This window comes from Artemia sp. Qi Xiang Cuo, chromosome 6 (assembly GCF_049724085.1).
Source record: "Artemia sp. Qi Xiang Cuo chromosome 6, ASM4972408v1, whole genome shotgun sequence".
In the NCBI taxonomy this organism is placed as follows: Eukaryota; Metazoa; Arthropoda; class Branchiopoda; order Anostraca; family Artemiidae; genus Artemia; species Artemia sp. Qi Xiang Cuo.
Genome location: NC_142799.1, coordinates 67762893 through 67781267, shown reverse-complemented (window position 1 = coordinate 67781267; position 18375 = coordinate 67762893). Strand labels below are relative to the sequence as shown.

Here is an 18375-nt window from a genome sequence, read left to right as displayed (position 1 = left end):
ACTTTAACAAAACTAGTTTGGTAGAATAGAATAAGACATATTGGAAATTTCCTCAAGAAATTTTCCAAAGAATCATCAATATAACTGGGTAATTGCCAGAAAATTTTTCCTCGGATTAGTATCAAAGGAATCTCCCTCTCTTAGCAAACCATAGGCAGCGCAATAGCGCTGCGTAAGTAAAGAACGATTTTGACAAAATCTATTATTATTTTTTTTTTTTCTTCGTTTCTTTTACCCTAGGGCAATTCGTATCGAAGGAGTTGTCGTAGAAACTTCGAAAAAGCTCATTCGATTGAAAATTGGAAGGGATTGTGCCCTTTTGAATAGCCGAAAGTGATTGGAAGGCAACAAACACCCCTTCCACGCCCACCATTTCCCGAAACACATCCAATCAAAAGTTTGAGATAGCCATTTTGTTCAACGTAGTTGGAAGATCTGGCAATTATGTCTTTGAGGAGGACACTCCCCTACAGCCCTCAGGGCAAGGGTTGTAAGTTATGCCCTGGGGGCATATAAGGTTTTTATAGAAAGCGTTCTCGTGAAAATTTCAAAAAGGGCTCATTCAATTTGAAATCCAAGGGGCTAGTACCCTTTTTAATAGTCGAAAGTGATTGGAGCAACTAACCTCACTGTCACGCCCATCATTTCCCCAAACGTTTCCGATCAACATTTTGATATGGCATTTTGTTCAACGTAGTTGAAAGGTCTGGAAATTATGTCTTTAAGGATGACAACCCTCTCCCCAAAGCCCTCAGGACAAGGGTCGTAAATTATACCCTTGGGGCATATAAGGTTTTTATAGAAATTTTTGTCGTAGAAGCTTCAAAAAGGGCTCATTAGATTGGAAATTGAGAGGACTAGTGTCTTTCTTATTAGTCGAAAGTGATCAGAGGATAAATGCCCCCCCCCCCTCACAACCTTCATTTCCCCAAACACTTCCAATCAAAGTTTGAGATAGCTATTTTGCTCAACGTATTTGAAAGGTTTGGAAATTATGTCTTTGAGGATAACAAATTCTCCCAGCCCTCAGGGTAAGGGTTGTAAGTTATGCCCTGGGGTCACATAAGGTTTTTATAGAAAGCATGGTCATATAAACTTCGGAGGGGGCTCACTGGATTGGTAATCCTACGCCCTAGTGCTCTTTTTAAGAATCAAAGTAATCGGTGGGCAGCTATCCCCCCCCCCCACATACACACGTGTCGTATTGTCCCGAAATGCATCTAATAGAAATTTTTAGATAGCCATTCTATTCAAAATAGTCTAAGTATCATATAACAAGGCTTTTGGGGTTGAACAAACCCCTGAGATTTGGGGCCCGGGTTGTAAGTTATGCCCAGGGGGTATTCAAGATTTTTAATGGAAGGGATGTTTGTTTAACTCTAGAAAAACCTCAGTCTTTTTTCCCTGAAAAAGACTGTGTCAATATAAAACGAACAGAAATTAATTAAAAAAGCTTTTTCCACAAAATAAGTTTATCCAAAAAAAGTAAATAGCTCCATTAAACAAACAATGAAAAAGTATAGAATCAAATAATCTACCAAGCATATAACTACCACAAATCAGTATCAATAAATAAATGACACCCAAAAAAAGAGAAAATTAAAATAAATAAGAGAGTCAAACTCAAAACGAGCAAAAATTAATACGAGTAGGGTTCTAAAACCCAATGCTTTCTAAAAGCCAGAATATAATTTGTACTTTACTGAACAAAATTCTTTTATGTTTTCACTTTTATAACTTTAAGAAATCAAAAAGTAATTAAGGTTTTAAGGAATAAATGTCAGCGTATGCATATTAAACTGACAATACATATTTTTTTCAGTAGTAATCAAAATTGATTAAGATTTTAATGAATTAATATCAGCATAATCATATGTATATTAAACTGACAATGCACATCAATCTGATTTTTTTCAGTAAAGTTCAAATTATATTCTTGCTTTTAGAAAGCATAGGATTTTAGAATCCTACTCATATTAATTTCTGCTCGTTTTAAGTTTGACTTTGTTATTTATTAAATAAAAAAAACAAGTTTTTTAAACTGAAAGTAAGGAGCGACATTAAAACTTAAAACGAACAGAAATTATTCCGTACATGAAAGGGGCTGTCCCCTCCTCAACGCCTCGCTCTTTATTCCGTATATGAAAGGGGCTGTCCCCTCCTCAACGCCTCGCTCTTTACGCTAAAGTTTGACTGTCTCACAATTTTTTTTTTAAACAATAAAAAACTTTAGCGTAAAGAGCGAGGCGTTGAGGAGGGGACAGCCCCTTTCATATACGGAATAAAGAGCGAGGCGTTGAGAGGGGACAGCCCCTTTCATGTACGGAATAATTTCTGTTCGTTTTAAGTTTTAATGTCGCTCCATACTTTCAGTTTAAAAAACTTGTTTTTTTTATTTAATTTCTGATCGTTTTTTAGTTAATGCAGCTTTTATTTGCATAAAAATTTTACTTTTCTTTTGCTAAATGAATGTCTTTACAAATTAACTTACGTAACTAACTTCTATATTCGTATATTTTTCTTCTGGCAAAAATTCAAAGTTGCAGATTTTTGCAGATATGAGCTTGAAACCTATGTAATAGGGTTTTCTGATACGCTAAATCTGAAGTTGTGATTTTAATTAGAATTCGTTCCTGTAGATGTGATGTGTCCCACCTCTTTAAAACATCGAGTAAATATCTTCAAGCTCGGTGTCTCTGATAAGTAATAATAAACTGTACTGAATTTCTATATTTAGTATCAGCATAATAAAAACATTACTTTAATACATTTCTTGACATCAAAATTACGTTTTTAAAAGTTTCGATTACTATTGAGCCGTATCGCTTGTTTTTTTATTGTTTTTTTTATTACGTATATGTTATTACGTATATGAGGGGGTTTTGCCCTTAGTCAATACCAAGCTCTTTACGTTAAAAGTTAAAAAAAAATTTGATTCACAAACCCCTGAATCACAAAGGCCGTTTAATTAGAATAGATAGCTCTTTTGAAAGCACTAAAAAAAAACTGTAGCTTAAAGAGCGAGGTATTGACTTGGAGGAGAACCCCCTCACATACGTTATAATTTCTGTTCGTGTTAAGTTCTAATATTCCTTCTTACATTTCAGTTGAAAAAACTTGGTTTTTTTTTTATTTGATTTCTGATCGTTTTTAAAATAATACTTGGAAATCCGGCGCCCCCTTCATAGAAATGTCCCATACCCCAAAGAAACATCCTCCATGGAAATATTCTCCAGAGTAACTCCCTCCTCTAGCCCCCCCTCCCGAAAAAATCCTTCCTGAAAATGGTTGGATACTTCCCACTAACCAATAAATAATGCTGGCCAGTCCGGCGCCCCCTTCATGGCGAGTTCCCGTCCCCCCTGAAAACTTCCTTCAGGACCCGATCCTCCAACATAACCCCCGACCCACCCTTCCCTCCCACTACCAGAAAAAAAACCTCCTGAAAACTTCTGTATACTTCCGAATAACCAATACTATATGTTAACATTGGGTAAAGTTCATATCTTTTAGCCCTCCCTCTGGGTACTTCGGGGGATTAAGTCATCCCAAAAGACATATTTATCATATTTTCGACCATGCTGAACAAAATGGCTATCTTAAAGTTTTGATCAGGTGACTTTGGGAAAAATATTAGCTTGGGAGGGGGCCTAGTTGCCCTCCATTTCTTTGGTCAATCGGAAAGAGAACTATAGACTCTAAATTTCATTACACTACGCTCTTCCATTATATTATAGGACCACTGGGTTGATATGAAAACCCCTGGGGAAAAAAAAAAACAAAAAAAAAAAAAAAACAAACAAATAAACACGCATCCGTGATCTTTCTTCTGGCAAAAAATGCAAAATTCCACATTTTTGTAGATAGGAGCTTGAAACCTCTACAGTAGGGTTTTCTGATACGCTGAATATGATGGTGTGATTTTCATTAAGGTTCTATAACTTTTAGGGGGTCTTTCCCTCTTTTTTTGAAAATCAGCCAAATTTTCTCAGGCGCGTAACTTTTGATGGGTAGCTCTAAACTTGATGAAAGTTATATATTTGAAATCAGCATTGAAATCTGATTCTTTTGATATATCTATTGGTATCAAAAACCCGTTTTCTAGAGTTTCGGTTACCATTGAGCCGGGTTGCTCCTTACTTACAGTTCGTTACCACGAACTGTTTGATTTTAATTTCTGTTTGTTCTGGGTGTCATTTATTTATTGATACTGCTTTATGGTAGTTGTATGCTTGGTATATTATTTGATTCTATATTTGTTCATTTTTGGTTTAATGGAGTTCTTTACTTTTTTTTGAAAAACTTATTTGGCGGAAAAAGGTTTTTTTTTAATTAATGTTACAAAGGAATTGACTATTCCCGAATGTTCTATGAAGAAAAACAAGAACTTATAAAGGAAAAAGATAATTGACTTCTCAGTTGCACTTCTAAGCCTTGAATGAGCACTTCAAGTAGACATAATCAATAGAGAAACTGTAAGCTTCCATGTTTTTACCCAGCACTTCATTTAGTTCAGAATATTTATCTAGTTATCTATACTTATATTTATGTTACCAAGTTTTATACCAAATCGATTTTTGCTGACTGATAGTAGATAGATAGATATTTATTTCGAGAAATTACTATCACAAGTCCTGAAGGGCCGAATTCGAATTTCAAAATCCATAAAAAAAGCAAGAAAATCATAACAAAAGCACAACAACTAAAAAATTGGCAAACAATGCAAAAAAAAAAAAAATATCGGAATGCTATATGATTATATGATTCCTTTGTCAGTTATATTAAAAACTGCAAAATGGCAACTAGTTAAAAAGATAAAAACTGAAAAAAAAATAACATACACACTAACAAATATTTAAAAAACAACATAAAAAGGCGATAGGAAAAAACAAAACAAAAAAAACAGCTGTTTCTTTTATCATGTAAAAGATAAGATAAAATTTATGTACAAATTAACAGTTATTAACGACTAATTAACGACTGAAATCCTATAAAGTAGCAATAAAGTACCAAGACCAGCAGAAAAGAAACCTTATTATTTGAATAAGGTAAGTGAAAACGAACATTAAGAATTCAGTTACTGACGAAAAAGAGCTACATAAGCATGCAGTTATGCACTGTTTGTATATATGGTGACAAATTAGAAAAAAACAAGGTAAAATATGGCATCAAATTGCTTAAGAAGGTGTAGCTTTTCTATGAAATTGTAGTTTGTTTTTTTTTGTTTTTTTAGTCCCACCTCCTCTCCTCTCAGTGGCACTAACATTTAAAAAAAACTACTTTTAAACATTACAAAAATCTAAATGCCACCTACACTCTACATTTTACTAAAATTAGCAGCCAAAGAGTGGTCTTCGCATTATTGTACTTATACTAAAATAATTTTTAATCCAAATTGTAGTTGTAGTTGTAGTTGTATTGAAATTGTTTTGGGGGCATCAAGAGATTGTTAATGTTTGAACTATTACGGACGGAAAGTGCGGTCGAATTTAGCTACTTAGTTTTGCTTATGGTTTTCACTGTTCAATGTGACAACAATGAAAAAATGTGGTTCTGTCCTAAAAAAAATATCATAATTTTGAAACAACCAAAATCAAAACCTTATAAAATCAATGTTCTTGGGCATGAATAGACCTAAGATGAGTCCAGGGAGGAAGGGATATTTTTATTTTGGTGGCCTTAATACTAAAATATTGCTGTCCATAAGATGTTTTTACTAACTGCAACGACAAGATGGGGTGAAGGAAAACATTTTTATACGTTTTTTATATGTTTTATATATTTACATTTTTATATGTTTTTACAATCTCCTTCTTCTCTCTGCTTCAAGTCTAACTAAAGATTTTTAATTAGACTCATAAATTATTAGAAGTATACTGAACTGTTTCGAAAGGCTCCATGGCCAAAACATCCACCTTACGGTAAGTAGTTCGTAAGTTTTTTTTTGTTTTTTTTTTACTAACCTAACGGTATCTTATTAAATCGAATTTTAATCGGTATTTATATACGATCTTCTATTTCTCTCTGCTTTGGGTCTTATCACTGAATTTTTGTTAGTGTCATAAATTTTCTACCAGTACCCTGAAATAATTAGGAACAGTACCTTCTGAGACAATTACATACGTAACTTTATATTATCAAAGTTACATTATAACTTTATATTATACTATAACTTTATCAATATCATATTTCATCATTGTTCTTCAACGTCATTAACTAAAAAAAACAAGTTTTTTTTTTAACTGAAGGTAAGGAGCGACATAAAAACTTAAAACGAACAGAAATCATTCCGTATATAAAAGGGACTGTCGCCTCCTCAACGCCTCGCTCTTTACGCTAAAGTTTTTTTTTATTGTTTTAAAAAATAAAGTTGTAAGACAGAGTCAAACTATAGCGTAAAGAGCGAGACGTTGAGGAGAGGACAGTCCCTTTCATATACAGAATAATTTATGTTCGTTTTAAGTTTTAATGTCGCTCCTTACTTTCAGTTAAAAAAACTTGTTTTTTTAGTTAATTTCTGAACGTTTTTGAATTAATGCAGCTTTGATTTTGGCTCACCGTACATGAATAATTAAAACGAAATTCACATATTAATTTTCCTTCTCTTGGCTAATTGGCTTTCTCGAAATTTTGTTCTGACGTAATTTACGAATTAACTTACGTAAAGAATTTCTATATTCGTATGTTTTTATTGCGTATATTAGGGAGTTCACTCCCTAGTCAATACTTCGCTCTTTACACTAAAGTTTCAATTTTGTTCGAATCACAAACCCCTGAATCACAAAGGCCGGTTAATTAGAATAGATAGCTCTTTTGAAAGTACTAAAAAAAGTTTAGCGTAAAGAGCGAGGTATTGACTAGGGGGCGAACCGCTTCATATATGTATAATTTCTGATCGTTTTAAGTTTTAATGGTTTTCATTACTTACTGTTTAAGACAACTTGTTTTTTATTTAGTTCCTAATCGTTTTTTATATGATGAAAAAAAAACTGGTGCCCCCTCTAGGAAACAGTCCCATCCCCCAAGATCCTATTCTTCATGGACCGCTTAGTCCACGTAACCCCAATTCCGACCCCGACCTCGCCCTAGCAAAAAAATCCTAGTGAAAACGCAAGTATACTTCCCAATAACCAATGCTATATGTAAACAATGGGCAAAGTTTATAACTTGCAGCCATTCCCCCGGGAACAGTGAGGGCTTAAGTCATCCTCAAAGACATATTAATCATATTTTCGACTATGCTGAACAAAATGGCTATCTCAAAATTTTGATTGGGTGACTTCGGGAAAAAAATGAACGTGGGAGGGGGCCAAGTGCCCTCCAATTTTATTGGTCACTTAAAAAGGGTACTAGAACTTTTAATTTCCGTTCAAATGAGCCCTCTCACGATATTCTAGGACTACTGGATCGCTACGATCACCCCTGGGAAATAAAAAAACAAAAAAAGACCAATAAACACGCATCCATGATCTTTCTTCTGGCAAAAATGCAAAATTCCACATTTTTGCAGATAGGAGCTTGAAACTTGTATTGTAGGGTTCTCTGATACGCTGAATCTGATGGTGTGATCTTCGTTGAAGTTCTATTACTTTTATGGGTTGTTTCCCCCTTTTTTTGGAAAATAAGGCAAATTTTCTCAGGCGCATAAATTTTGATGGGTAAGACTAAACTTGATGAAACTTGTATATTTGAAATCAGCATAAAAAATCTGATTCTTCTGTTGTATCTATTGGTATGAAAATTACGTTTTAGAGTTTCGGTTACTATTTTTAGAGTTTTGGTTACTATTGAGCCGGGTCGCTCCTTACTTACAGTTCGTTACCACGAACTGTTTGATTATCCTAGGTCCTCTGCTAAACTTTACTTTTACTAAAAACTTGCAACGCACCTATCAAGTAAGCATTATTTTTATTACTATCTAGTTGCAAAAGTATATTCATCCAGAATTTTGCTTATCTGAAAATTGAAAAAAAAAAAATATTAGATTATGCTACATTAAACAAACGTGTGAAATTGTATATTTAGAAAAAGCCTTCTAAACTCATCCCCCCTCCAATAGGGTAGTGTGAATTGCTTAACTAGGGAAAGTGAAGCAATACATTTTTAGGAATGAAATAAGTAAAAATTTATTATTGTTTTAAGTAGTTTCTAGAATTTTTTTAGGGCTTCTTTCAAATGGTCCAAAATTTACAAGTATGATCTTACGAAAAGTACAATTCCTTTATTCGGTACTTTTTTACTATATGGTACTACTGGTTTTTAGTTAGCGTCATAAATTATTTAGAAATTTTCTGAAATATTCTGTAAAATTCCTTCTGAGACAGTGAAACAGAACTGAGCATTAATCAAAATCATACATTTTAGGAGTGAAATAAGCAAGAATTTATGATTTAAAAAAAAAGTAATTTCCAGAACTTTTTAGGGATTCTTTCCAATAATCCCCAGTCTTTAACTGATAAAGATTTACAAGTAAAATCTTATAACAACTAAAAGTCCATTACTCGGTACTTATTTAGTATCTCCTTTTTCTTGCTGCTCCAAGTATAATTACTGGTTTTTAGTTATAAATTATAAATTATAATATACAAGCTGGTTATTATTTAGTAAATTTCCTGAAATACTTTGAAGTATACCTTCTGAGACGGTGAAATAGAAACTGAACTTTTATAAAGATCATATTCCATCATTATTCTTCAAAGCCATTATCCTAGATACTCTAATAAACTTAACTTTTACTAGAAATCATGGAACAGATCATAAAAGTGATCATTAATCTCATTACTATCTAGTTGTCAAAGTTTCTTCCAAAAAGTCAACTTTTACTTATTACCTAGCAACAAGTTCTTTTAAATTTCGAAATTTCTTATATTTCAAAAATTCACATATTTCAATTTCACAATTTTTCAAAAATTCACATATTTCACATATATTACAAAAATACAAGAAATTTCTTATATTTCAAAAATTTCTTATATTTCGAAAATTCATAGCAGACCCACGGTCATTGGGAGTACAGGGGTCTTACTAGAAATCACGCCAAATTCGATGTTGCTATATTTACAAAAGCTTAAAAAATTGGTGTTGCTATATTTAATTCGCGCTTCTATATAAAAACTGCTATGCAAAAATACGCTGTTGCTATATATTCGGTATTGCTATATAAAAACCCGATGTTGCAATATTTGCAAAAACTTAAACAACTGGTGCTCAAAAATGTGGTTTGTAGATAATAAATAAGGTTTGAAGATAGTAAAAATTCGGTGTTGCTATATAAAAGTTCAATGTTGCTACAACTACAAAACTTCAAACAACTGGTGCAAAAACGGCTCACGAGTGGGGTTTGTGCAGGGCAGGGAGAACCATCAAATCACGCTGTGTCACTGGATCCATTATTATTTTAGGTACCTGCATTTTTGAAAAGTTAACTTCTGCCAAAAATCGTATAATAAATCGCAAAGGCCCTTTTTTTACTTTAACCGTATGCACCATTCTATTTTGTATTGTATTTTTTTTCTAGTTATTTGTTTGACGAGTGCTTTTGACAAGTGCTTTCCTGAAAATGTTTTGGAAGGCAGAAATATAGCCAGTTGGGAATTATAAGAATTTTTGATTTTTTTAAATGGTTTATCTTCCCTGTGCAAACAGCAATGTGTTATTTTTCTGCTCTTCTACGGTTATGATATATGAGCGGAAGACGATTTTTTTATATATCATTCCACAACTGAGCTTTAGCTCTATTCATCTGGTAAGTTACATTTGTAAAATTTGCGTTTAGATAGAAAGTACGTTGAAAGTTCGTTGAAAATACTTGAAAAAAGGACAATTTTCCTATTTTTTAAGCAAGTTTAGATCCTCTCTCAAGAAAAAGTGTAAGTAATATGATAATTCTGGTTCCATGACTGGATAGATTTAAGACTAATAAATCCAAAGATATTAGCATCTTGTCCTTTCAATACAAGTCACAGCTGTAGGGTAAAATTGCTCGTTTTCGACGGGATGTATACTTATATTAAATATCTAGTAATCCGTCAAAAGTACCTTTATTCATACTTTAACCATCATAATTGAAGTGTTTCTACTTTATCTTTTAGGTGTTTACGAAGCTGAAAGTTTAAGTTTCATTTCATCCACTTACATCAAACTCAGTAGGGCATTTGCTTGCACAAGAGAATGTACATGCTTGATACTCGTATTTTTGATATGTTTTGATATGTTTGGACTCACTCATATGGACTTATAAGTTATTGTCTTTAGATAATGATATTTATGATAACCGGCGTCTGAATTTTTAATACTTACTTGTCAATCAAGTCCAGCGTTATTTTTGGAACCAGATGTGTTGAATTTTGCAGAACGTACCTGAAATAATAGGAAACACAAGTCGTCAAAATGCTCAAAACATTATAAGCACTTAAACTATAAATAACACATGCTGCGTGATCTGTTCAATAACGTAAAATACGTTTATATACATTAAAATACGTTTTCTTTTATACCTTTATGTATAAACACACTTTACTTTATATTTTTACGGTAAAATATGAATTCAGAATTAAAATACATTAAAATTGCGTTAAAATATGTTAACCGCAAATGAGTAGGGTTCGATTGTAAGATTCAAGCTCAAGAGTTTACCCAATTTTCCTACATTTTGGCAAATTCAAGCGACAAAATAACGTTAAAGCAAAAATCAATCCTGAACATATGAAACGTCAATATGAATTGATGACCTTGATGCGAAAAGTCATACTAAAATTGCAAACAAATAAATCAAAATTTCAACAATCAATATAGTGGTGTACATTTTTCAATTAGCCAGCCTTCGACCCACAAACGTAAATTACATATTTCCCTCTGAAGGCACACAAGTCTCCAGTCGTTTCTGAAGCTTCGAGCTGCTTTGATGTCTTCCCACTTGGTTCTAACGAAACATAAAAGTTTCAGAGTTGTACGCGCATCAAAATGTACTTTTAGGTATTCCTCTGTGGTGCTTGCTTTCGGCTAATCAAACGAATATTTTTTTTTTATTATTATTATTATTATTCCCAAATTCTTGACGTCAGGTACTTTTAAGTATATGCCTTACCACTAGTGTTTTTCATCGCTCAGTCATGGAGTTTTAAATGACTGTTGAATCTTCAGTTGAAGGAATCAGCAAAGACGCTTTTATAAAAAATGTCCCCGGGAAGATCGATCCGAATCGAAGTACAACGTCGAACGAAGCCTTTTTTATGTTTTCTGTTTTCGGCATGTCGACTCTTAAATAATTGAATCGACCTGTGTGCCTTCGTGCTTGTCTTGTCAGTTGAATAATGGGGGGAGGCACAATACAAGAAAGCTCCAAAGAAGGAACTGAATGAATTTATATACTTATAGAAAACAGACATCAACTCTGCATCAAATATTTTGATAACAGACTGGGGAGTCATAGGTAACAATGCAACCTACCCTATTGGCCCTATCCAAAATCAGTTGAAGTGATGCCAACAGCGTTTTCGGAGTACCACTATACGGCAGGCATCCGCATTCAGCAATAGGTCTGATGCAAGACTTCTAAAGTGGGATGGACGGGCTGGGCAGTAGAAGGTTTTAGTGGCGAAAAGTCATGCCTGGCTTTCTTTTGCAGGAGGTTCTCGCCTGATCTAGCTGAGATTTCAAAGAGAGATCTGTGAAGAATTGGATTCCTAGGAGACGAAGTTCATCAACTCTTTTTATAGCATCATCTGTGAAAATGAAGCTTTGCTGTACACGTGACACTTTCAACACGGAGGTCAGCAACTCCTTTGTTTTTGACGCACTGGACGCACTGGACTACTATCCACGAATCGGACCCCTTTTTAATTTTCAAAAGACCCGTCTGTAGGGGTAGGGGGGATTGGCTGTGTCTTCGTGGTTTAGGAAGGCTATGCTTATCGCGGCGTAGTCAGCAAAGTGATGCAGAGGGCTGGCTAGGTCGTCTCCTATGTCATTCGTGAAGACAAGAAAATTCTTAGGTCTTAAGATATTACCCTAGAGTACGCATGCCTTTATTGGATACGTATGAGGAGTGAACCCCGCCGAGAACAATCCACAGTGAACGATCATAAAGAAAGCTCAGGATCACTTCTAACAGACGCCCACAGATATTATACACGTAGATTTCTTTAGTAGGCCACGGTACTTTCTGTTGAAAGCTTCGGCGATGGGAATAACAATAGCCCGATGTCGCATCCTTTTGGTAGCAGTTACATCCACTCCTAGTGCTGGGCCACTAGGCAGTCAAGCGTCGAACGTTTTGGGCGGAATCCATTTTGGTGGTTGGCTAAAAGGTCATTCGGCAAAAGGTACTGAAAGAGTGTATATGATTAAAAGACGCTTTCGTAAACACTTCTATAAGCAGTGGTTGCTAAACATCTCCAAATTCTTGGCATCTTTTCTTATGATATTGCCTCTACCGAATCAAGTTCTAGAGAGTCTCTCCTTTCTTAGAAATACCAATTTATATCTCTTTTATGTTTATCCAATAAGTTATATGTTTTCATAAGAAATTGAAAGCCCTTTAAATCCAACTTCATTTCACTTAAATACTGACCCTCTGTGGGGATATCTCATAAAGAGAAGGGAGCGGGAAGTATTGACCAAATCATTTTTGAAACGCTAAATTATAAAAAATGACTTTTCAAATAGCTTTTGAATCGTTCCTTTCCAAGAGCAACTTCATATGGAAGGGGCGGTCGTAGAAACTTCGGAGGCTGGTTCATTGTATTATGTATTGCATATGGTATTATAAGTAACAATTCCAAAGACTAAATTTAATATTATATATAATGTTGATTTATAGGTAATTCACCTTATATTTTTGGAAGATTAAAATACAATTAACAACTTAGTTCAATGGTCTCACCCTGTGTTGATTCATAATATAAGATTTGTTAATCCAACAAAATAGCACCAAAACACCAAGCATTAAATAACCTCTCCCCTCTCCGCAAGGCACTATGGCCAGAAATGTAGGGAGAAAAGGACAAAAAAGAGACAAAAGCAAAAAGAGGAGAAAAATAAACATACACACTAAAAGAGAAATAAAAACTCAGCAGCCAAAACTACAATTTGAACCAAAGATAATACTTTTGTATTGTCATGTATTTTAGTCAACGTTGAAGAGAATTCCGAAACAAGAATAGTATTGATTGGACAGATAAACCATTCCTGCATTTTGGACGTAACATGGGTTGCTAAACGATCATTTGTTTTTGGCTTGCTATTTCGTGTAGGCTATGATCAATCCCTCTTCATTGTAAATCCCAAAATTAACAAATAATAAAACTTGGCAATCAAAAACGAACGGAAATTAACTTAAAAAAGACATTTTCCAAAAAAAAAATGTTTCAAAGAAAAGTAAAGAGCCACATATAACCTAAGAATAGTAGAAATAAATTCCTATAGCAACTAAATCTTAAAACAAACCTAAATATACTGCCAACAAGTAAATGAAACCCAAAATAAAAGAAAAATTAAAATAAATAATCACGTCCAAAACAAACACAGAATGTGCTGCTATAAATGAGTAAATGAATCCTAAACCGAACAGAAATAAAAAAGAACAATTCAAACGAGTACATATTACCACAACCAGAAGTAGGGTTACCACCCTCAAAACCTTCTAAAGGCCATGCTTGTCAAAGGCATTTTTGATAGGCAGGTTGAGGGCAGGCTTGTCGTCTACTAAAGGCGACAAGTATACAGTTTTAACTTGTACCAAAAGGATAAGATGCTCATACCACTGAATAAATTGGCCTCAGATCTATTCATTCACCAAGCCAGAATTATGATATTGCTTAGACTTTTTCTTAGAGAAGGATCTAAACTTGCTTAAAAAATAGGACATTTTTTTGACGATTTTCACCAAATTTTCACTATATTTTTAATTTATAAAACCCTGTGCACCAAATGTCAAAATTTAAATTTAGCAGTTGGATAGAACTGGATCTCAGCTATGAAATGATAACAAAATTTTCGTTTTTCGTTGATGTATTAAAAACATCGGGGAAGAGAAAATAGCATACTGAAACTTGCACATGGAGCACAAATCTTAAAGCAAAATAAAACTAAATTAACCCTTTTATTTGCAAAGCACTAATAAAGCAAGTTAATCTTTTAATGACATTAAATAAAAAAAAGAAGCTTTTTTAACTGAAATTAAGGAGCGACATTAAAACTTAAAACGAACAGAAAATATTCCGTATATGAAAAGGACTGTCCCCTCCTCAACGCCTCGCTCTTCACGCTAAAGTATGTTATTGTTTAAAAAAATAAAGTTGTGTGACAGAGTCAATTTTATCCCTCTGAAAAACTCCTGAAAAACCACCCTCCGCCTCAACAGTATACAGGTCAAACCTTTCATTACGACGTGAATGTCACAGCGAGTTCTGCCTTTATTCATAAATATCCAGCTGCTAGTGACATGAATACTAGAGTGACTACTAAGGCTGTTGATCAAGCATCAGCCGGAGATTACCTTTTTATTAATCCATAGGAAAGTGGAATTTTCTGTCATTTTCTCTCAAACGACATTCAGTTTGGCACAACTAGTCTAAATGACGGAAAATGCGAATTCTAAGAGAGTCGATCGACTTTTCGTGGTCTAAAACCCTTCAAAGAAGATTTGGAGCCCTCCATAGAAAGAAGCGAGCAAAATCACTTAGGTTAGCATGTATCTCATCATTTATTTCTAACTCTTTTTACTCTCTGGACTAGTAGGTTACCCAGAAGGATGTTTAAAGGCCCGTTTAAAAACTACCACCTCTAAATGCGTATCTCTTATAAATCCGTTTGAATAACTTCACCGTAAAGTGTTATATGACACTATACGAAGAGGAAAGAAAGAACAACTATTTTACATGCTCACGAATGGTCTGCGTAGCGCAGGTATGGATCTCCTTATTTTCTACCTTAGGCCGGGAGTGCTATGTGTGGTTGGGTACATATCCATTAAACTGGAAAACCACAAACTCGAGGTACAGAATCACCATTCTTGTATACTTATCCTCCTTCCAGTAAGCTAAAACTAAAAAACACGTTAAAAAACTGCCAAACATAAAATTTTAATGTATTTATTTTCATTGTTCTGAAAATAATTCAATTTTCTATGTGCGAATTCTCAAGGATATCAGTGACAACAAACCGCTAGGACTCATCAGTTCTGTGACAAAGATGCACACATCTTCGGGGAAAGTTTAAGGAAGGTAGGGAGTAAAAAAAAAATGCTATTGACTTCTTCAATTTCACTCCCTACGTTAAACAAAGATCTTTTGTAAGGATTATTGCGTATGTAAAAGAAAAAAAAGAAACAAGCAAAAACTAATTTAGAAAACATTGTTTCTCATACAGAAGTAGGGACTGGAATTGAAAACTTTAAAAGAACAAAAATTCGTACTTCACATTTTACGCAAGATATATCTACGGAACTAAATCAAATATACTGACGCGTGATATACTCTAATACCTATTTACAAGAACTAGCGCTTTACTGAAAACACGAAACCGACCCGAGAGAACAAGACGTTCCCTTGAGGGCAGAAAATTCTACGAATAGCCTACAGGAAATAAAGACTAATTTTAGAGTCCCTCAACAGTTTCTCACCGACCATGGTGGCAATAACATTGAGCATACAAATACAATTCTCTAAAAGCTTGAGGAAGCTTTGTATTCAGTAAAGCACTAGTTTTTAGGATTAAAAAAACATTGAGAATATCACAAGACGGTGTATTTGAGTTAGTTTTGTATATCTTGCCAATCTGCGAAGCAATATTTTTTTTTTCCAGCTTCGTTCTTTACTTCCGTAAGAGTAACATTTTATTATTATTATTATTACTTTTAGACTGGGACTTGCTGACAGGGCATATGCAATCCGACATGGATGAGCTGATTCAGAGCTATTCAGTTAATTTGGCAATATTGATACAAAGCTTTTCTATTTTTTTTATATTCCAGTCCAATAACTTACCATTTTAATGCTGTTTTAATCGGAGTAGTCAAACAGGACGTGAAGAGGTCCGCTGGTAACTCAGAATTCATGGGTAGGATTTGATTTCCACCACAGGCTGCCAACTGAATACAGTTCTTAAAATTTGGCGCTGGAGTCATCTGAACTGGAAGAGTGCCACGTGACTGTGCCATCAGTTGCTGCAAAATAAACGAATAGTTTATACCTGAGTGACCAAGAGTACTCTGCTACTGTGGCATTAATTGTAGCAAAATGAACATGTAGTTTATAGCCAAGTGAACAAAAGTACCATGCAGATATGCTATCAATTGCTGCAAAATAAACATATAGTTTACAGCTGAGTGTACCTAAGAGGAAAAGAGAGATTACTGTCTAATACATCTGCAATAAAAAAAAACTGCGCTTCAACGAGATTGGTTTATTTTTGTGACGTATTTTGTGACGTATTTCCACAGGCCAATTATGTTATCCACTTGTGGGGAGACATAAAGCCGCACCCTTTAAAAACTAAGTTAACTAACGCTGAGTGACAAATCAAAACACAGGAGGAAATGAAATTTCTGAAGAGACAAAAACTTCTTTCTAAAAACTGATTATTTCTTATGGGAGAAGTATGAAGACTGGAAGTATGTGGAAGTATGGTGGCTCTGAGGTTAGAAATAAGTTACTGAAGGTTATGAATACATTACAAAGATTTTTAAGAAGATTTTATATATGTTTTCCAGAGGAATTGCGTACGGATTATTTTGGGTAACCGGATGACTGACCGTATTTCAAACAGTGGGCTGTACGAAAAGTGTGGTTCAACCCCGCTTTCTAGGGCTATAACGAGAGAAAGGTTGAGATAACTAGGGCACGTTCTGCGGATGAACAGATTGTCGAAGATTGTCCTCTTTGGCCAACCGTCTAGGGCTAAACGGAGAGTTGGCGTTCGCGATTGTGGTGAGAAGAAGTGCTAAAGAATGATTTAAGGGAAAGGGGAACTTCCTTGGAGGGTATAAGAGGGAGGCTTTGAATGGATTAGGATGGAGGAAGAGCGTGCGTAGCTGTGTTGGTCTCAGACGGCTTAGTGCTGTTGTGAGTTGTTAGTAGTAGTAGGAGTAGTAGTAGTAGCAGTAGTAGTAGTAGTAGTAGTAGTAGTAGTAGTAGTAGTAGTAGTAGTAGTAATAGTAGTAGTAATGACACAACAAAGATAACGGAAAGTTTTTATTCACCGTGTTTTTTACAAGTAACTATTTGTTTCTTTGTGGATGAGCTCTAAAATAAAAAGCTTTCCTGAACAATAATGTCAATTTTGACAATCTGATTGAACCTTTCTATTAGCTTTATTTCTTCGACAATATGTATCAGCTTTTTAAATTAATATATGTGAAGCAAGTTTCTAGTAATCTATTCATAGAACAATTGACAGCATTACCACTAAAGGAATGTATGGAGCAGTTAATTTTGGGGAAGAAGGCACAACTTTAAAAAAAAATACATATAAAATATATGAGCCTATAAGCAAAATTGTAAATATATCGAAATTACGAGTGAGCGTCTGCCTGAAACCACCCTTCGGCCATGGCTGCTACTAGCTGGATGAATACATACAGCTAGCCTTGCATCAAATCATGGATTACCTTTAGAAAATCTTAATATAACAAGATACAAGTTACGAAGTTGTAATGTTGGCCAATTTTTTAATACAAGAGGAAAGATTAATCGATAACTCAGAATGGGTCATTCTGACAATGGGTCAGAATGGGTCCTTAGAACGGATCAAGCAGAAATTCAAGGACAGTCTAGAAATAATGGGAGAACCTGCATTGACTTGTGTATCAGTGGCCCCACTGTGGCACACAGCTGAATACAGTGGCCCAACAGCGACGTACAGCTAGTTTCGCTAAAGTGAAAAAATCACAAAAGAGTAAGAGGTTTTACTTCATTTTTTTATGAAGATACAAAAAAAATCCACAATTTAGGGGAGCGCATTTTTTTTTCGATTTTTTAAGCAAAAATAGCAAAAAAAAATTCAAAATATAGAGGGGAACTTCCATACTTTGAAAAACATTTGAACGAAGTAAATAAAATATTTTGAAAACGTCATAAACGGCTAGGCAGGTGACAAGGCCACACAATAGATGATAATTATCCCCAGATAAATCATTGTTTAATAAGATGAGGAATATACAACTTCTCCTCAGCAAAAGAGGTTGAAACTCTTAGAGGAGTCTTGAGTGGTACTAGATTTCACAAAGCGTGAAATAAAACATCATATTGAAGACAATTCCACATGCAATGCGACTATTTCTTCTTTTAAAGTTTCACAGAAACTCATTTTCATAGAAGAAAAGATTAACTGCAAAATTCTTTCTTCCCTTCTATCAACTTTTCCCCTTATAATTGT

General features: G+C 34.4%; 1 protein-coding gene across 1 annotated transcript in view; it reads right to left on the bottom strand.

The window, feature by feature from the left end:
• Positions 1-18375, bottom strand: part of LOC148951543 (regulatory-associated protein of mTOR-like) — a 322491-nt gene that overhangs the window by 280513 nt on the left and 23603 nt on the right. The window contains exons 2-3 of the mRNA XM_089091020.1: positions 15987-16165; positions 10300-10359 (exon numbers count right to left, since the gene is read on the bottom strand). Of these exons, the coding sequence (XP_088947146.1) occupies positions 10300-10359; positions 15987-16165 (239 nt within the window). The remainder of the gene's footprint in view (positions 1-10299; positions 10360-15986; positions 16166-18375) is intronic.